Source organism: Orbicella faveolata, unplaced genomic scaffold (assembly GCF_042242905.1).
Source record: "Orbicella faveolata isolate gen_17 unplaced genomic scaffold, um_ofav_v1 contig_2, whole genome shotgun sequence".
Classification (NCBI taxonomy): Eukaryota; Metazoa; Cnidaria; class Anthozoa; order Scleractinia; family Merulinidae; genus Orbicella; species Orbicella faveolata.
The window spans coordinates 28,902,525-28,921,940 of NW_028301547.1; the positions used below are offsets into that span (position 1 = coordinate 28,902,525).

General features: G+C 37.1%; 2 protein-coding genes and 3 long non-coding RNA genes across 5 annotated transcripts; 2 read left to right on the plus strand and 3 right to left on the minus strand.

Moving 5' to 3' along the window:
• The first annotated feature begins 2,152 nt into the window (after nucleotides 1-2,152).
• On the plus strand, nucleotides 2,153-4,946 carry LOC149112738 (molecular chaperone MKKS-like). The gene is made up of 4 exons (XM_089290685.1): nucleotides 2,153-2,402; nucleotides 2,533-2,624; nucleotides 3,688-3,867; nucleotides 4,683-4,946. Exons 1-4 carry the CDS (start codon nucleotides 2,346-2,348, stop codon nucleotides 4,753-4,755), a joined length of 402 nt encoding a protein of 133 aa, XP_089146811.1. The 5' UTR covers nucleotides 2,153-2,345; the 3' UTR covers nucleotides 4,756-4,946.
• A 1,465-nt stretch (nucleotides 4,947-6,411) lies between these two features.
• LOC149112739 (uncharacterized) lies at nucleotides 6,412-7,308 on the minus strand. Its single transcript, XR_016207558.1, has 2 exons — nucleotides 7,021-7,308; nucleotides 6,412-6,818 (listed from the first exon to the last, which is right to left on the minus strand). It is a non-coding gene; the product is annotated as an uncharacterized LOC149112739 (long non-coding RNA).
• Nucleotides 7,309-7,735: 427 nt separating this feature from the next.
• Nucleotides 7,736-9,220, minus strand: LOC149112740 (uncharacterized). The gene is made up of 2 exons (XR_016207557.1): nucleotides 8,908-9,220; nucleotides 7,736-8,141 (listed from the first exon to the last, which is right to left on the minus strand). It is a non-coding gene; the product is annotated as an uncharacterized LOC149112740 (long non-coding RNA).
• A 145-nt stretch (nucleotides 9,221-9,365) lies between these two features.
• Nucleotides 9,366-11,085, plus strand: LOC149112741 (uncharacterized). The gene is made up of 2 exons (XR_016207556.1): nucleotides 9,366-9,504; nucleotides 9,948-11,085. It is a non-coding gene; the product is annotated as an uncharacterized LOC149112741 (long non-coding RNA).
• A 2,643-nt stretch (nucleotides 11,086-13,728) lies between these two features.
• LOC149112742 (adenosine receptor A3-like) lies at nucleotides 13,729-15,689 on the minus strand. The gene has a single exon (XM_089290684.1). The coding sequence runs from the start codon at nucleotides 15,613-15,615 to the stop codon at nucleotides 14,701-14,703; it is 915 nt and encodes a 304-aa protein (XP_089146810.1). The 5' UTR covers nucleotides 15,616-15,689; the 3' UTR covers nucleotides 13,729-14,700.
• Between the last annotated feature and the right edge of the window lie 3,727 nt (nucleotides 15,690-19,416).

Sequence of the window (19,416 nt, forward strand, 5' to 3'; positions counted from 1 at the left end):
ATTTTCTCGCCAGAATTCAACGCAAGTTTGCTCAAAATTGGTTCCATTCGTCAAGTAATTTCTGATTTCACGAAAATGTGAACAATTATGAAAACACGAGGATGAATGAAGAAAAGCCACAATACAATTATAACTCAAATCTGCCTTTATTTCTAAAATTCTAACTAAATATTTTGATATTACTTACCCGAAAATGTATCAGAAATCAATCGTGTGGCGAAGGACAAGGATGGCTGTATAACATCTCAACAAAGTCGCTCTCAAAGTAAAACCGACTAAATTAAACTCTAATTAAAACATTCACGAGCAGTAAGTTCAGCGGTTGTATGGAAACAAACTGTTCCTGCATGAGAAAAGAATTTAAATTCTCAGGGAATATTATTGACGTAACTTTAAAACTGTTCAGTCAGATCTTCATGCCCTTAGCAACTCAGAGCATCGGAACAATGGACAACAAGCCGGGTCTAAACCACAGGTCACATTCCACAGGTCAAGAGTAGAAATCCTTACTCTACTGATGAATAACTATGCCAAAAGTTTCCCCTCGATCTAAAACAACATTTACGCAGAGTGCTAGGGTTAATTAGGGCTAGGAGACTGAATCTTGGTGCTGTTTATTTATCTGCAGCACAGTGACTCTGTACTCTGACTTGTGGAATGTGACCTGCAGTTCAGACCCATCGTGGACAACATTAAACAGTTACAAATACGACGAACAAGAGAGCTAGTATTTCTGAAATGTGGTATTCAGTAAGAAACTTTCAAACCTGCTATTCCGATGTGCTTGTCTAAACGAACTTGGTAATTCTTTATTCCGAAAGTTTCACACCCTCCCAGTATTCAACAATTTCTTCACTGTGTGGAGGTAAAAAATTGCTCAACGAACTGGTTATACTAAACCACTAAACTGCGGAAAAGGGCAAGCGTAGCGAAACGAGGCGAAAAGCGAACAAGGTCAAGAAATGCAAAAACGAAAGCGTATACTTATCTGCGAAGGGGAGCACATCGACGAAGATACTGGTCCACCTTCACAACACACGACGCTCTCTGACACTAAAATGAACGGGATGTCCTTTGAGACTTCCTTACATACTTGATTAAAATTCATTCCACCCACTAGAAAAGTGTTTGCTGCATCAGAATATTTCATTGAGATTTCTGTACGTCAAACAATACAGCATACAATGATATCAATAAAAAAAATATCGAATAAAGCACGCACTCAGTCGCCAGTTATTTTCTTCTACAAAAGCACAGGTATTTCAAATGAAATTCGTTGAATAGTTTTCAAGAAGTTGACTCTTGAAGTCCTTTGTGATATCACTTAAAACCCCCTAGGAAAGACTGAACATGTGTCTTCGGGAGCTTGAAATTCATCGCCGCGTTTTAAATGCACAACGTGTCTTATTCTCAATTGTGGTGGCATTTTACAGAGCCAAGCCCTGAAAACTAAAGGTGTCAGTGTTTACCATGACAGGCACGGAAGGCAGTGCTCGGACTATTCGGTGACAACACTGGGACTCTAAAATTTTGTGAAAGCAAAAAATATAAACATATCAAAAATAATTCTGATAAATGTATTTAACATCAATTCTGTCTTGAATTCCAAACATGATTTGTTACCCACAATGCAAGGATTTGAGTTAGAGACAAAACTAGAGGTCCAGAACAATGCTTTTCTCTGACTTTCCCTTGATAAAAATAACATTCCTCTAACCAAATAAACAACAGACATAGTAACGGTTTCTAGCCTGCCCTCAGGGGCAGCCCTCCTTTCCGCCCATTCATTATGACTGACAAGTTTTTAACAAATCCTTTTTTATAGGGAAAATGTCTTTTTCCTGACCATTTCCTGACCTTTAGCAGGGTGTCTAAAAAAACTCGATTAGCGAATAGTGCAGTGGTGAACAGTCATGGATAGTGGCGAATAGTCGTCAATAGTCACCGCTTTAGTTCAGCACTGATCTGGGTTCGTTGAAACTGATCATGTGAAAAAAAAAATAAAGTAAAATAAAATAAAATACGAATGTGAGGTAAGTGCTCTGTGATTAGTTTATCAACTGAAAAGACACAAACGAGCTGCTCTGATAACCGGTGATAAAAACAACAACATCTAAGCTACATCTTGCGTTAATTGATTATCCAAACCGGTGGCGAAAGTATATGATTGTAAGCAACTATGTCAGCATACATAGTTTAGGTCAGCGGTTTATTATCAAAAGGCTCGGAGCCATTCCTGTAATTAACGTCATGTTGCAGGCAGGAGTAGGCAAAATTTCCTATTTTCTTGTCAAAAGTTTACACAGTTGTGGAGAATACACATGGCTATACTGCATATGACCTGAATGGAGGGTAAAAGTGTTTCTTCAAGGCTGTCTACGAAAGACGAATGGACATCTCAGGTAGGCTGCCAGGAAGATACATTTTCAGTTATAAGCAGCTTTTTTTTTTTAAAAAAAATAAACTACTTAGTAGCTGAAGCTTATATATGGTATGTATTTTCCTAATATGAGTGTTTTGAATTATATGCAGATTGCAGTGCAGCCGTTGGATGATATTAAGTTAAAGGGCTCGCTACGCGCATTGAAGGATTTAGTTCAGACAGCGCTTGGACCAAATGGAAGGTAATTTTAAGTTCTTACATATAAAATCCCTAACTATATCAATGTAAGCGTAAATTTATTGTAATAAAATAAAACACTCAATTCTGATTGGTCCTCCCCACGTTTTAGTGGTCATTGTATTTAATTTGTTACTTGCATTGTAGCTTAGCCAATAACATGCTGTCAATCATGTTTACTGTAGTGTCGGCTGACATTATAGACCGATATATTGACCGATATATTGACCGACACTCAGCCAATACAAGGCTGATACAAGGCCGATACCTGGCTGATGTATCGACCGGGTATCAGTCAATATATTGGTCAACAGTATCAACCTGCACCACCTAATGTAACATGATCCCATTTTGTTAATATCCCAGGTAATGAAGGGTTTAGTCTGCTAGATACCCTGGTCCCTGGGGTTTTCTTTCTTCTTCTTCTATCACAAAAAGCCATCTTTGTGGTGGTCAAAAAGAGTGTAAAAAGACATGTACTTCAGGGCACAAATTCGACCATTAGGATATGAAGAGAGCAAGAAAACCTCTGGAATCAGGGTATCTTCTCCAAAGACCTAGCACTAAATAAAGTTTGCTGATTCATGACCTGTATTTGACTGATTTGATAATGTACATTGATGTCAAACCCAGGAGAGGGGACCCTGGCCATATGTGAGAATTTGACATCTACTACACATCATCCCACCCCTTCAATTATTTTAAATACATGACATTTGTACATGTGGGGTCCGGGCGTGAGGGTCGGGATGCTTGACTTTGTGAGAGGAGTACTGAGCTTGAAGCCTAACCATATGTAATTGTTGGATCATCTTGGGAATAAAACCCATGACAACTGTTGGAAGGGAAGGGTTTGTTTTCTGTTATGCCTCAGTCAATTTATAACTGAAGGTAGATAAATATCCATTCTGCCAGCTAGGTGGCAATGGAATCTAGTGTCACACTGTACAAAGTAATAGCTGTACAGATACAACAATAATTTCATTCAATACTTTTCACTACAATACATTTGTCTTTATTTTGAAAGCATGTGAAGTTTCCCATCTTTATACTCGTCTGATACTCAGGTTGAAGTTCTTCCAGTCATCCTCTGGTGGTCATGTGACTGTAACATCAACATCAGGCAAGATTCTTCACAGCTTGTCTGGCTTGTCACACCCCATACCAAGGTTGATACTATCTGCTGTGAAGGGCCATCTTGAAGGCTACAGTGATGGTGGTTTGAGAACAGCACTTCTCTTACTAAGGTGCCTATTAACCTACATGTAATTGCATTTCATCTATCAACACATACAACACATTGCATCCATCCATGAAGCGTAACAAATTAAACACACAGTTTTACTTTTCAAACGTTTCAACAACACGCACCATGACTGGTACAAAGGAATTTTAAAAGAAAGATTTGTCGCGTAAGATTTTAAATTTAAATTTATCGATGACATAATTTTTTATAATATTAATTATTAAATTCTTGAATTTATGAATTTACTTCCATTTTCAACAATGTAATATTGTTATATTTTTTATTGTAAAAAAATCATTTTAATTTTATGTACTTACATTTTAGCTAGGTTGTATTTTCTTTGTTTACTTGTTTATCAATTAATTTATATTTATGTTACTTACTTTAAGAGTGGGCTTCCTGCGAGGTAGGTTTATGGCTAAGTGCAGTTGGTACTATAAATATAGAATTGTCTTTAACCTACATTGAAAGTTTTGTCTGTTATGTAACACATGCAAAAATGTTAAATTATATTTCTCTTTCAAAGATGAAACTAGTAAGATGAAAGCCCCATATTTGGTACAGAACATGTAAAAAAAATGTAATGTAGTTGGAATGATTGCCACAACAACTTGCTCACACCTTGGGTTTAACACCTTAAAAAAAGGTGGAAAGAAACGCTTTGAAAGTAGAGAGTTGTATGAGACCTCATATAATCTTGCAATAATTATAGTCAGGGACCAAATCTTCTAGTTTATCTTTTTTTGTAGAATACTGTTACTGGTAATTGTAGAGGTGTGCATAGATTTATTGATCCTTATTGTTTCTCTGTTATAGTCTGATACAGTCATCCCTTGATCTGCCTGTCCCAAGAGCCCTCATCACTCAGATCAGTCAACATTCACTGTAAGTCATTACCAGTCACCTACAGTCATGTCGATGGAAAATGAACATTGATATTGGTAACATGAAGACCATGCTGTCCATTGTAAACAGCATATTTGGAACAAAGCCTGTTTGTCGTCTTAGTGAATCTGACAAACAGTATTTAAGTGTGCTCGTCATCAAGGTACAGGATTTAATATTTTTTGTGTGTTTATCTGGCGGTGGATACATGTTCAAGGTGCCAATGCACTCACTTAAGAGCAGCTTCGCCTAAATATCAACTAGACTTGGAAATAGCGAAAAAATCGAATTTCTTCAAACTCGCCCAGAATGAAGCCCTACGGGCACTAGTTACAAAAATATCGTTTTAAGTTCGATAAATCAAAAATTATTTTTTTCCGCAATTTTTTCGTTTCGATGCCCCAAATTGGCCAAAATCCATCGAAAATGAGCGGCATATTCAGAGGCTCGTAAACTCAAAAGCAAAAATCTTCATTACAAACTGATTGCACGTCGTATTTGTACTTCCTTTCTTGTCTATTTAGAGCTAAATAGATCGTGATTTGATTAGAACTTAAATATTTGACGAATTTTTTAACCGCGCGGCCATGGGCCGAGCGCGGTTCTAGGTTCACCCGTGGTTTATTATTTTTTTTTTTTTGTCGGTGACCAGACACAGACCTCCGCTCGGCCAAACTTTGAGTCACGCAACGTGTGATGTTTTTCCGCCAGAAGCTGTTAAAACATAAATACACGGACAATTTTACGGATATTGTTTTCTTTTTTGTGGGTAAAATATATTTTCTTTTCGTTTTATCAAAGCGTTGGATTTAAAGGGAATAATAAATACGCTAAAAAAAGGTATTACGTCAGCCATGGAATGCGCTGACGTTGCAGCTTTCACTTTCGCTACGTGACAAATACGATCGTGTTTACTTTGCAAGTTTATTTCGGCAGAAGCGACGGTCATTAATTTATTTGTAATTTTGTGAGTATTTCTTGTGGTTTTACGCAAATGAAGTAAATCCTTTGACGGTTTCATCGCAGCCAGTTCATAGATCGGAAGGAAAATTAAATATTTGCAAGCCAAGCAACGAACTTGTCAGAACGTGCAAGGATTACGTCATTGGTAGGGAAGTAACCACCGTACTAAAGAAAGCCGTGGATAACGCAATTCTTGAATTATGTGACTTGTGTGACTTCTTTGCTAGCCCTTTACTCAAGGGAAAAAACAATTTAATTTAATCGTGATTTTTAAGAAAGAAAGCTGTTGTTAATAGTGTTCGTATCTTCATGCCCATACGTATCCCGAAGAAAGTTCCAGATTAAGACTATTACGTCATCGGAGATTTCACACCGGTTACGACTGATGGTGCAATAATACAGTTTGTGTTGATCAAGTAATGTGGTGTCTACAGTAATCAATGAATCATCAAGGATTGCTTTTGGAATGTACACTGCGTTGCGACTGTAGTGCTAAGAAAACAGTTAAATTTTAAAAGCGCGGTTATAAGATCTAACAGATCTTCTTGTTAAGTTAACGACCCAAGACAGCTTTACAAGAGGTCTACATTTAGCCTATTTTCAAATGCTAAAAAGGCGTTCTGGTACACGGCTTTTCCCGAAATGACTAGTTTGGTCTGAAAGAGCATTGTTTCTTCTTCAAATTACTGAAATAAAATTTTTGGGTAAATAAAATCGTGAGCGCTGAGATAGCGAACCAAATGCAGCACTTCGTCCTGAAAACGTGACCTTTGACCCAAGCGTAACGAAACCAATTACTGCAAGAAAACCCGAAAGAAAAGCAAACGTTCCGTTATTTTGAAACAATTTCTAGTGATATCTCTCCGAAACCATGATTGCAAGAAGCTATTTCCAGATATGAAATCTTGCAGGGTCAAAGACGGAACTAAAGGGCGCATTTTGACACAATAACTTTGTTTGCCGAGAATTGAATTGCAGTCAATTCCAGTGAAATTTGCAAACTTGACGTATGTTAGCCGATACTTACCTGAATATTTATATTAATGGAAGAGTCGTCTTCTTGGATTAACCTTCAAAAGAGGCTGGACCCAGATTTGGAAAGCTCTAAAAGAAGAAATGTTTAATATTCCGTTACCTACCCGATGCTATAGATTCCATGCACATGCCAACCGCATGTTTGTCGTAAAACCAACTGAACTCCACTGACAGTTTCCATGGGCAACCCCAAAATAAACAATCCCCAAAAATGTAAAGTGAAATTGGCTGTCTTCATGAACAGTTAGAAGCTAGAGTCAAGTTCCATTACCTTTTAAAAAAGCTTGATTCTACTTTGTTCACTCAGTCGTTACTGTCACGTTCGAATACTGCGTAGTATCGGTCACGCCAAAACACTGCAGACCGTGCAGACTGAGTAAGTTTCCCATACAAAGTCTTGTACGCGTTTGTCTATTGAATCAAAAGTCAAATACTGCGCTTGTGCAGCCTGTGGATAAATGACAAACTTTCAGATATATTTAACACTATTTTGTAACTAGACCCAAAAGAAGGAGTCACAATGAAAAGCCCAAACAAGTGTCTGCAGTCTGCACGGTCTCCACTGCCCTTGTGAAATAACTTTAAGAATTCCTAGGAATTCCTAGGAATTTCCTAAGAATTCCTAGGAAAAAATTCCTAGGAATTCCTAGGAATCTAAGGTGTGAATTTTCACGGTAATTCGGACTCGGAATTCCTAGGAATTCCTAGGAATTCCAAGTTTACATAGAGCTGACTTGGAATTCCTAGGAATTCCTAGGAATTCCAACTGAAATATACTCACCTTGAAAATTCCTTAAAATTCCCAAAAATTCTTAGGAATTTCTGAGAATAACCTGGAATTTGTAGGATTTTTTGAGAATAGGTTGGAATTTTTGGGAAAATCTGAGAAAAACTGGGAATTTTGTATCATTTGTAGGCCAGACAAAATTTTGATGATAAATGCCCAGCATTAAAATAACAAATAAAGTCACTGACATCACATCAAACAGGTTTTAAATGAATGGTTTATTACATTGGCTCTCATGAATTTAAACATAAGAATAATCATCCTGTTTCTTTTTCATTACATCAAGAATCAAAGATAAAACTGAAAACAGATATGAAGGTCAAACTTTTACATGTTTGATAAAAAGAGAACTTTTTCAGATAATTTACTTACTTTTTAATTTACAAATCCAACAATTTTCCATACACAAGATTTTACCTTAAATTATTGTTATTGTGTGGAACATATCTGGATTTTCATGATTGTAAGGAATCAATGATAAGAACAAAACTGAGACATTCCTTAAAATTAAAAAAAGGCTGAGTTTGGGCAAACTTAGCTGCTGTTCAGTTATTTCTGTTGATTCTGTAGCTAGCCTCTTCATCTTCATCTTTGTTGTATGACACCTAAAACAAAATTTTAAAAAATACATTACACTGCGATAGTTATGAGGTACTGTAAGACTGAGATCCAAATATTTATGTGCTCACAGTTTAATACATGCAGCTAATTAAGGCCTGACTGTAAGCTGGTTGAAATGTTAAAAGAGAAGACTTAATAATTGTGAAGGTGCTTGTATACTATTGATAAATATGTTACATAAATCTTGAGCTTACAGTAGACTAAATCAAGGTTTTCCTTCTTCTATAAGTGTATCAACAACTCTCGAATTGGAGGATATATATCACGGTTTTTAGCCAAATTTAGACATTAGAAATATTAAAAAAGACACTTAAAACATTAAAGGAACATTTAAATAATAGAGTAAACGCGAAAGAATATACGGATGGACAAAAATTGAAGATCAACACAGATTGCCATACAGTCAGGCTGAAACACACAGGAGACATATCAAACTCATGCAGACTGTGGCTGCCTCGTTGGAGTTTTTGTCAAGAACTTTGACTGGGATCAGCGAGAACTGCTATATTTGTTTCGTTTGAACAAGTGTGGCGAGAGAAACGACTTGTTATTCGCAAATCAAATTGTTTAGGCATGCCCTCTGGGCAGCCTAAATTGTTTCAACTTTGCTTTAGCCAGAATTCATTTCATGCCATGACTGAGTGACCCACTCGTGTATGATTCGTGATGACAAAGTTCATTCAAAAGCTTTTGTCTAAATAAAAGAAGTTACTTTGTATAATATAGGGTTACTTGAATTCGATTACTCACCAAATAATTTTGTATACAGCTAATCTGCCCTTTGAATTTTTCCCCGTTGAAACATCCACAGTAAGACTTTCTTTTAGCTCCAAATCTTCGCCAAGAATAACACGTTTCTCGTTAATGACACTCACGTTGTTTTCTTCTAGTCACAGGACCGCAGCAAAAACCATTTTGATATAATTTTGGAAGTGAAATCTACTAATAGGCACAACCGTTAACGCTGAATTCAAAGATGGGCGCCAAAAGAGAATGACTAACGCAATCTTTGCCCCGTTCAGTCACGAGAATAGTCACGTGAAAATTCGCGTGCTGTGATTGGTTCAGTTGATCAGTTGAGGAGAGAATGGGAACTGGAGAAGAAGGAGAGAGAGACTGGCAACGAGGTTGCCAGATCAGTCGCTTTCGATGGTAAGTCTGCTTCCCTTTCCACGCTGTTTCGGTGGTCTTTTGAAAGATGAGTCTTGCTTCAAAAGGAAAAAACTACACAGACTTTTTACGAAGAAATCGAGGAAAATAGAACATACTTTAACTAGTTGATCTGTTCCCAACGGTTGTCAAGATAACAAAGGATTGTGAGGCACTTAAATCAAGTTCACTGCAAAGGTAAGGAATCCAATTTTATAGGGATTTTCTGTTATTATAAGCTATAATTCTAAATAAATCAAACTAAGCAATGCATTGTGTGCTCTTTAAAAACCCCAAAAGCCGAAATTCACCTAAAATGTTTCAGATCGACCTGAGAAAATGAGATAAATTCTGCGAAATAAGCTTAAGCTTGTTGTAAGTCCACCAAATCGATTTTGAGAGCCCACGTGTTTCAACACCCAGTCAGCACAATGCAGCAAGTAGAAATTTGCAATGCTTATCATTTTTCCCCTTTGAATTATTTATAAGGATTAACATTATATGAGATCTATAGTCTTTCCAATACATCAAGATGTAGGTTTTTTTTTTATTTGTCATTTATTTATGTCAGTTATTTATTTGTTTCCCACTGACTCATAATCTTTTTTATTCTTTTGATTTTGTTGTGTCATGAATTAAAGTGACCGCGAGGACAAGGAAATACAAGAAACATATTGATGATCCCACTATACCCATACCAAAATCTACAAGATTTGACCACATAAATTGCTTAAAGCAGTCTTCCCAGGCCAGTTGATGTCTTCTCCCTCTCTTGCATCACTTTTTCCTGGAGATCATTTCCAGCACCATGAACAGAACACCTCAGAGTTTTCGGCTCACCTGAGTGAGATGGCTGTTGGCAGAAATGTTGTGGATGACTTTGATGGACTATGGAGTCAACCTTTATGCAAGAATTGAAGCTTCACAGAAGCATTTGATGAAATTGAGTTGCCTATACACTGTACCTGAAAAGACTACAGAAATACCAATTGATGTAATACACACAACAATTCAGATTTGTCCACAGACAGTGATTCAGATAATGATGTTGAAGTTTCTAGTTCTGACTCCTCTGAAGAAATTGAGAACTCTGACACTGACGGCCATTCACTGGACTCCCCTAATGAAAGTGAAACTAATTGTTCACAAGAAAAAAACATTTTCTGCCAAAGAATATACCTGTATGGCTATTCTGGCCTTAATTTCAAGACATTGTATGACAATGAGAGGCTGCTAAAGATATCCTTGTTTTAATGAAACTATGGGTAATTTGTCCAGAGAATGTCACAGTACAGTTTTACAAATGTACAGCAAGTGTGTGGAAACTGTGAGCTTTTCATTTCTGACATCTGTGAGAGATGTCTTCCTCTTTTTCCTAAAGTCATAAAGGATCAAGTCAAAAATTGTTCAACAGTGAGCTGTGATGGGTATGTGTGTGAATCTACAATTATATTAAATATATACATGCATATATATACTTTTGGTTTTATTGAAATTGTAAATAATATGTATACATTTATGCTGACAGGAATTTTTTGCTTAATCTATTTATCAAATCTGAGAGCATCCGTTTTTCTATCAGTTAAACTCTGGGTGTTTGATTTAAGGGTCCATACAGGCACATATACACTAACAAATCAGGTTGGATCTAAAAAGCAATGTTATGAGTGCTATAGTTTTATGTTGAGTTGTCAGACTTAAACTGGAATTAATGTAGTAACATTTGTTTGGAAATAATTACCTTGGAGCTTGACAACAATAAAAAGGTATGGAACTCCAGGGAAATGATCCTGTTGATTTTTACTAATTCACAGAAACTGATTCATGCACTGAGTTCATCTTTAATTTTGACATTTTGGGAAATTTATAGAAATTTCAAATACAATATTTCATGTGTTTTAGCTGTTCCCAAAAATTCCTAGATATTCCAAACACATTTTTTAAAACAGTCTGGGAAATAACAGGAGTTCCTAGGAATTCCCAATAATTCCCAGTCATACTTCCACTATTCCCAAATATTCCCAGAAATTCCAAGGTCTTGGATAAAGCATAATTTGCATGTCTTGGAATAACTTGGAATTCCTAAGAATTCCTAGGAATTCCTAGGAATTCCCGGACTACTGGGAATTTATTTCGCAGGGGTGTTTTGGCGTGACCGATTCGCGGCTTTCGAACGTGAGAGTAGTGAACAAAGTCGACGCAAACAAATAAAATCAAGCACTTTTTAAAGGCAATAGAACTTGACTCTAGCTTTTAACTGTTCATGAAGACAGCCAATTTCACTTTACATTTTTGGGGATTGTTTATTTTGGGGTTGCCCATGGAAACTGTCAGTGGAGTTCAGTTGGTTTTACGACAAACATGCGGTTGGCATGTGCATGGAATCTATAGCATCGGGTAGGTCACGGAATATTAAACATTTCTTCTTTTAGAGCTTTCCAAATCTGGGTCCAGCCTCTTTTGAAGGTTAATCCAAGAAGACGACTCTTCTATTAATATAAATATTCAGGTAAGTATCGGCTAACATACGTCAAGTTTGCAAATTTCACTGGAATTGACTGCAATTCAATTCTCGGCAAACAAAGTTATTGTGTCAAAATGCGCCCTTTAGCTCCGTCTTTGACCCTGCAAGATTTCATATCTGGAAATAGCTTCTTGCAATCATGGTTTCGGAGAGATATCACTAGAAATTGTTTCAAAATAACGGAACGTTTGCTTTTCTTTCGGGTTTTCTTGCAGTAATTGGTTTCGTTACGCTTGGGTCAAAGGTCACGTTTTCAGGACGAAGTGCTGCATTTGGTTCGCTATCTCAGCGCTCACGATTTTATTTACCCAAAAATTTTATTTCAGTAATTTGAAGAAGAAACAATGCTCTTTCAGACCAAACTAGTCATTTCGGGAAAAGCCGTGTACCAGAACGCCTTTTTAGCATTTGAAAATAGGCTAAATGTAGACCTCTTGTAAAGCTGTCTCGGGTCGTTAACTTAAAAAATTCGTCAAATATTTAAGTTCTAATCAAATCACGATCTATTTAGCTCTAAATAGACAAGAAAGGAAGTACAAATACGACGTGCAATCAGTTTGTAATGAAGATTTTTGCTTTTGAGTTTACGAGCCTCTGAATATGCCGCTCATTTTCGATGGATTTTGGCCGATTTGGGGCATCGAAACGAAAAAATTGCGGAAAAAAATAATTTTTGATTTATCGAACTTAAAACGATATTTTTGTAACTAGTGCCCGTAGGGCTTCATTATGGGCGAGTTTGAAGAAATTCGATTTTTTCGCTATTTCCAAGTCTAGTTGATATTTAGGCGAAGCTGCTCTTAATTCGTCTAAGTATAAATTCGGTACGAAGACGAGTTATGGAGCAAAATTCGTCTAAGGCTGATTGGTCTGTTAGCACGTCTTCAAGAGGTGCTAACAGACGGATAAATCGTCTCAGACGAATGATCCGTTTCTAAATTTATATCTAGACGGAAACGTAGACGGTCTTTTGACGAAGTTTCCACATGAGAGGGACTGGTTTCTATATTTTCGCACGATTTCCTGGGATGCCTATTTCAAGATGGCGTCCAGTGCAGCAACTGTTTCATCGAAAAAGAAAGGAAAACAAAGTTGACTTGGACAGATCAAGACACGGACCTCTTCGCGGAAGTTATATTTGATCCACAATACAGAGGAAGTGGTTACAGGTTGGGTGGGCTACAGTACTGGAACGTTTGGTACTGAAGAAGTACTCAGATGTACAGATATTTGAAGAAATTCAAAAAGCATTTAAGAAGGAATTTCAGGCAAGAGAGATGGAAGTCAAAGAGTTTACAGTTGAACAGTTAAGGTCAACGCTACGAGTGCCGCCATGTTGTTTTTGATCTCTCGCCAAGCTTCCACTCGGCTCAACAGCAAAACACCAGTCGTGTAACACGCGCAACGCGTAACGTATATGTAGACAAAATATTCCGCGTCAAAATTCGTCTTCGGATTTATACTTAGACGAATTATCCGTCTGACAGACAATCCGTCTAGACGGATAATTCGTCTCTAGTATAAATTCGGCCATTGATAACCGCTGTCATGGCTGATACGAGTGACTAGAACGTGAGAAAAGAAATCATTTAATTATTACACTGTCTTTGTTTGAAAATGCCAAGTGAATCCAAAAATTGTTTAGGTTGTGGAAATAGCGAATTTTCCGAGCTTCGGAGTACTTTATAAAGTGCATAAAATTTAAAATTACCATTGACAATTTTTTGTGTGCCGAGAAATAACGATTTTATGGGATTCTCAAGATCTGAACAACGACAAAAACAAAATGGTTTTCTGAATCGCTTGGCATTCCAAAACAATAACAACAACAACTACTACTACTACTACTACTACTACTACTACTACTACTACTACTACTACTACTACTACTACTACTACTACTACTATTAGCTTTATTTGCATGACCATAAATACATACAGTGTTGCAAAAGCTTTTGTAAAGTAAAACTAAAACAGTCATGATTATCGTGAACAAGTAATAAGGTTATGATATAGCAATCAAGTTACATCGGTTTGATTTGAAAGAAGAATATAGTGCGTTTCAGTCAAAGCAAGATGAAACGAATTTTGTTAATTGAATATTAGCATAATGATTTGTAGAAGTCACAAGTTCGCCAATGGCTTGTGACGGAGATAATTGTTTAAAAGTCGAACGATGTTTTTTAATTTCTAGATGATTCATATCTTATTAGAATAGAGTATTTAATGCAATATATAAGAAGGTGTAATTCATCTTCAATGTGATTAGACTCACGAATATGGCAGAGTCTATTAACCCATAGAATTTGATCATATCTACCAGTTTCAATCCTTAGTTTGTGATTGCCTATCCTAAGGGTGCGTTCCTTTGAGGTGATCTGGATCACGATGAGTGATCCAAGATCACTCGGATCATGGTGCATCAAAGGAACCGATGAATCCATGACCAGAGTGGATTCATCGGTTCCTTTGATGCACCATGATCTGAGTGATCTTGGATCACTGAACCTGATCTAGATCACCTCAAGAGAACGCACTCTAAATTTTAGTAGTTCTTTTCTTTTGCTTAGCTTGCTTGTTAGACCTAATTCAATAACAGGATACAAAGATAGGGTACTCTAAAGATTGAGGACTGAACAAGACCTTTCGGAAACTGCGAAAGTTTACTTTTTTTCTCGCATCCAACATAACCAACTTTTTTTTTATTTTTCCACGATTTCAATTACTGTCCAGAAGTCTTTGCGAACTCTTTACTACAACTATCAAACGTCTCTGCGCTTGTGACGTCATAGTGACGGCAGCGGACGAAACTCAAATTTTGTACAAATAGTACAAATTACACTTGTCGTTGTTACTGCCCTGGTGCGTGTTCAGTGTCGATTTGGAAATATATTTAGTAATATGGCAATGATTGACTGTCGAATGTGTTTCATCTTCCAGCAGTAAATAACAGGATTCAGAGAGGAATTAAGAAACATCAGAGTCAGTGTGTATAGTAACAAATGATCTGTGAATTGAGATTCACTTGAATCTGGCACCATAAGCACTACAGAAGTGCAATAGTCGGGCACGTAGCACACCAGAAACACGACGTAAACATAGAATGTGCTGACGGCAGTTTTTATATGCCTCGCGACAACATTTGCCATTTCGCCACCCTCTGCCATTTGTTGTACTTGTAGGGCTTGAATGAGGTCTGTGTGGCGTCGCACAGTAACATAAATTATGCAATAAATAATAGTTGTAGAAATGAAACAAAGACCCAATATAATACTTATAGCCATGTTTAACTTTGGCAAATTGGTGTCTGTGATCCACAATCCAATTGACGAGAGAAAGATGCTTAACACCCAAATTGAAATCACCACAACAACAACACGCTTGTGAGTTACAAGTTCCTGATATCTGAGATGAAGATGAATAGCCAAGAATCTGTCTACACTTATGGCCACAACAGTAAAGAACGAAGAATAACCAAATATGACCGTTATTGTTTCAAAAGCGATGCTCGTGACATAAAAGCTGTTGTTTTCAGTGTTTTTCTGTAGCTGCTTGATCATCAGTGTGATGTAGAAAGGTTGAACCAGTAAACCAATACCAAGATCAGAAACGGCAAGACTCAGGAGCAATGTTTTTAAAGGCTTTGGTAACGAAGAAGTTTTTCTTATCCCGTAGATCGTTAAAATGTTCAACATGATGGCGGTGTAGGTTAAAAAAGCGTTTAATACGCAATTCACGATGTACGATGCATTGAGCGAATCGGCAGATTTGGCATATTCGCTCATCACGTATTCAAGACTTTAGAAAAGAACAGCCAGCGATGAAACACAGCGAAAATTTTCCCTAATCTGAATCTGTTAATAAGTGTTTCAAAAGTAATATTTAGAATTAAAAAACATCTGTTCTGATATTACAATTATAATTTACATAACAATTTCAGTATTGTTTGCATCTCTGATTTCAATTTTTAGAAATGAAGTTTGTTGACGTCGCTTCAATAGGAAAATGACGTTAATAAAAGAGTCTGAATTTGAAAACTTTGAACTGAACTGTTATGATTTTAACAATCTAATTAAAACAGTGTTTTCACCCGGGATGCAAGTTTCATTTTTCCGCATGAGAGCAAATTACTGTCTTTACAACTTTTCGTATCGGTAGAAAAGAACTCACCAGGGCTATCAGTGACGTGCAGGAAGTCAGGCAAGTAACGTGTAAGTAAATGTAAACTCACGTACCAAGATGGGGTTGATCCTATGAAGAAGGCCAATTATGATGTCCTTTAAGGACAACGATAAATTTTCACCGCCAAGACCACCAGACGCTGAATCTATTTATTAAAAAAAAAAAAAAAAAAAAGATGGGGTTGATCGGTACCGAGATGCGGTTGATAATTTTCTGTTGTTTTTTCACTCTCTTTTTCTCGATGGTTGATAAACCGTTTCTAAAGAAACAAACTTTTTTGGGGGACAGTTCTTTGATGTAAATATCAGATAATAAGACTACATCCTATTCTTTTGTTAGAATCATAGCTCAGAGATAGCAATAATGATTATACCGAGCCATTTTGAGGGTTTTTTGTTGTTACCACGTGATCACCAAGTTAATGCAGATAACTTGTACACATGCAGGGTCGTAGCTGATAACTGGCAAACCGAGGCAATTGCCTCAGTCATTTTTTCTTTTTCTCGTTTGTTTTTTATAGTCATTTCAAGCCCCCTAAACTAATATATAGGAAAAGAATTTAACCATGGACATTGTCTCAGTAATAATTTTTAATTTTCATTGTCTCGTTCATGATTTTTTCATGAACATTGCTTTTCAGTCATAATTTTTCCCTGGCTACGGCCAGCTAGAATACATCCTTCGCATCTTGTATATTAAAAGTGACGTTTATGTTTAATAATGCTAAATTCAAAATACTCGGCATAAATCTATTGACAACATTTTACTTCCACAAATTCTACTCTGTGATTGCAGAATTAAAGAGCGAGAAAAAGCGAAATAGATGCTTTATTCCAACGACTACGAGGTGTAAATTTAAAGCGCAGGCAACCGCGGACGATGATCCTGCTAGTATAACGTTAGATCAATAGTGATCTGATCGGCTTATCATAGAAAATGAAGAATACAAAAGCAAGCATTGAGAGATCGATATAACGTGGGATTATTTTTTTAAAAGTTGTACTATTTTTTGGTTGGCCAAACCCGCCTTCTTCAGCACTCTAGAAATAACCTTTCCAATGCAAAATGAAACCAAGAGAAGAAGAGGGGTAAGAGATTTAATCTCCCGTTTAGGCCTTATGTTCTCAAGGTAGTCCCTCTCAAGTTATGTTCAGCCGTCCGGTTTCCACACCTATCGTGGATAATTTTTTCACGCGCGTTGGATGGATGTTTTCGGGGCAGTATGAAAATGCGTATAAAGTCGCTTGGATTGTTCACGTGAGTAAAATCTGCGTCACAGGACTAGGTATTTCTATACTCTCCCAGGGATTCCTGAGACCGGGAGTTCATTTTCGTACTCGGATCTCACTCTGTTTGACCCTAGGGGATCTACGATCAAGATTAAACCGGGATTGATATGCAAGGACTAACTGATGCCTAAGAGGGATTATGTTAGGAATCAGATCTGTATGTCTAGGTGATCGTATGAATGTGAGTGCAATAGAGTGTGCTCACGTGACGTCATCAAATTCTCAAATCCTAAACCAAAGAGCCCCTAAAGGTTTTATCCCCATCCTCATTTATATCTGTTTACAACTTTCCAGCTCAATAGCGTCCTTCGTTTGGAAACCGGCGCATTTTGAATTTCGGAGTTATGGCGATGCGTGACATGAAGCTAAGAACGCGTTTGTCGAATAATATACACTTATCTCGTGATTTTTAGCCATTTTAGGAGTTGAAGTATTAGGAAAAGTGCTTGTGTAAGTTTTTTTGGTTCGGTTCAGATATAATCAGTTGCCTAGATAGCCAACGTAAGTTCCAGATGTTTACACTATTTTCCGGCCGCCATATTGGAGGACTAAGCTCTATAATTTTGCGGGGAACATTTCGACGAATATCTCAACTTTAGGACAACGCGCACACCTTGAACTTGGAGAACTGTCTTCTTTTTCTTCTATAATATCACAATTTCTTGACTTTATCCACTGAATGGTTTTTGATTTTATTTTTGATTGCGTGACAATGCACACATTCTATTAATTAAGGATTTACGCTTGTACGAGTGACATCTAAAAATTCTCTCCAAATGGCACGAGCCATAGATAATTTTCAAATATCACAAGCAGTGTGAATCCTTAATTTTTCTAGCTTTCATAGAGTTGTTTTCAATTGAGTGTCGACTTAGCCAGTCTCAAACTGTAGTAAAACCAAAACCAAAACCAAAGCCATAGGTCTCATGCATGATTACGTCACACACTCAAAATTCACCACCAAAGCTCGTTTGCGAGAAATTTTCTCAAACCTCAGGTACCTTCGTGTTGTTTCCACGGGGGTATTCTTTTCATCCTTGCTGCTTTGGGAATTTGTCCACGTAAAAATTTGTACTTTGCATGTCAAAAGCGAGGCTTGGTGGTAAAATTTGCTAGTCTGATGTCATCATGCATAAGGGCTATTGATTGCTGATTACTCTTGACGGTTTACGATTATTCATTTATTATGACAGAAAAAGGTTTGAGTGCGCGCTAGTTGATTTGCGAGTCAATTTGCATTTCTTTTCGCCTGGGCTGAAAGCACAACTGGCTTATTGATAAAACTGCACTGAAGATCCATATTGAGATCACCACAGCAACAACTCGCTTGTGAGTCACAAGTTCCTGATATATATCTTAGATGAAGGTGAATAGACAAGAATCTGTCCGTAATAATGGCCACAAAACCAAAGAACGAAGCGTAAAAAATACACATTGAAGGAAAGAAAACGCTGTGAGTGTAGAATAAGGGAGAGTCGTATTTCTCAGCAACAACTTGACCAGCTGAGCAATGAAAAAAGGTTGAACAAGTAAACTAACACCCAGATCAGAAACAGCAAGACTAAGAAGCAATGTTTTCAAAGGCTTTGGTAACGCTGAAGTTCTCCTTATCGCGTAGATTGAAATACTGTTCAACATGATGGCGGTGTAGGACGAGAAGGCGTTGAACACAGCATTAGCGATAAACGATGAGTGGAGGGGTTCCTCGGTTTGTTTCATTTCTTAGCTGGAACTTGAGAAAAAAGCAGCTGGCGTTTTTACAACTCTGCCGTCTATGCCAAAGATAATTATGTTAATCTTTTAAAATGTAGATCGATCTGGTTTAAATGCTTTGTTAGTTCCTTTTTGTGGGATTTATTTGCAAACTACCACCTGCTTTCTTTTTAAAATCAATATCAGTGAAAAAAAGTACCTTACGGCTTACATTCTGGTCATTGTTGGTCTTCTCTTGGAAAAAAAAAGTTGCCGTAAATTAAATTACTAAATGATAGTTTTCTAACAAACAAGAAAATCAAAGTTAACTTTTTCTATTTTCCCTAAAATGGTCCGCAAAGTTGTGTCGTCTTACAGGACCTCCTCGATGTTTCTATGACAACCTGAATAGGTGTATGGCAG

What these genes read in the sequence shown, in the direction of transcription:
- LOC149112742 (XM_089290684.1), bottom strand. Translation starts at nt 15,615, where the DNA reads ATGAGCGAATATGCCAAATCTGCCGATTCGCTCAATGCATCGTACATC.
- LOC149112738 (XM_089290685.1), top strand. Translation starts at nt 2,346, where the DNA reads ATGGAGGGTAAAAGTGTTTCTTCAAGGCTGTCTACGAAAGACGAATGG. An exon ending in AAGACGAATGGACATCTCAG is followed by an intron (nt 2,403 to 2,532) that starts GTAGGCTGCCAG and finishes AATTATATGCAG; the next exon opens with ATTGCAGTGCAGCCGTTGGA. An exon ending in GCGCTTGGACCAAATGGAAG is followed by an intron (nt 2,625 to 3,687) that starts GTAATTTTAAGT and finishes TCTGATACTCAG; the next exon opens with GTTGAAGTTCTTCCAGTCAT.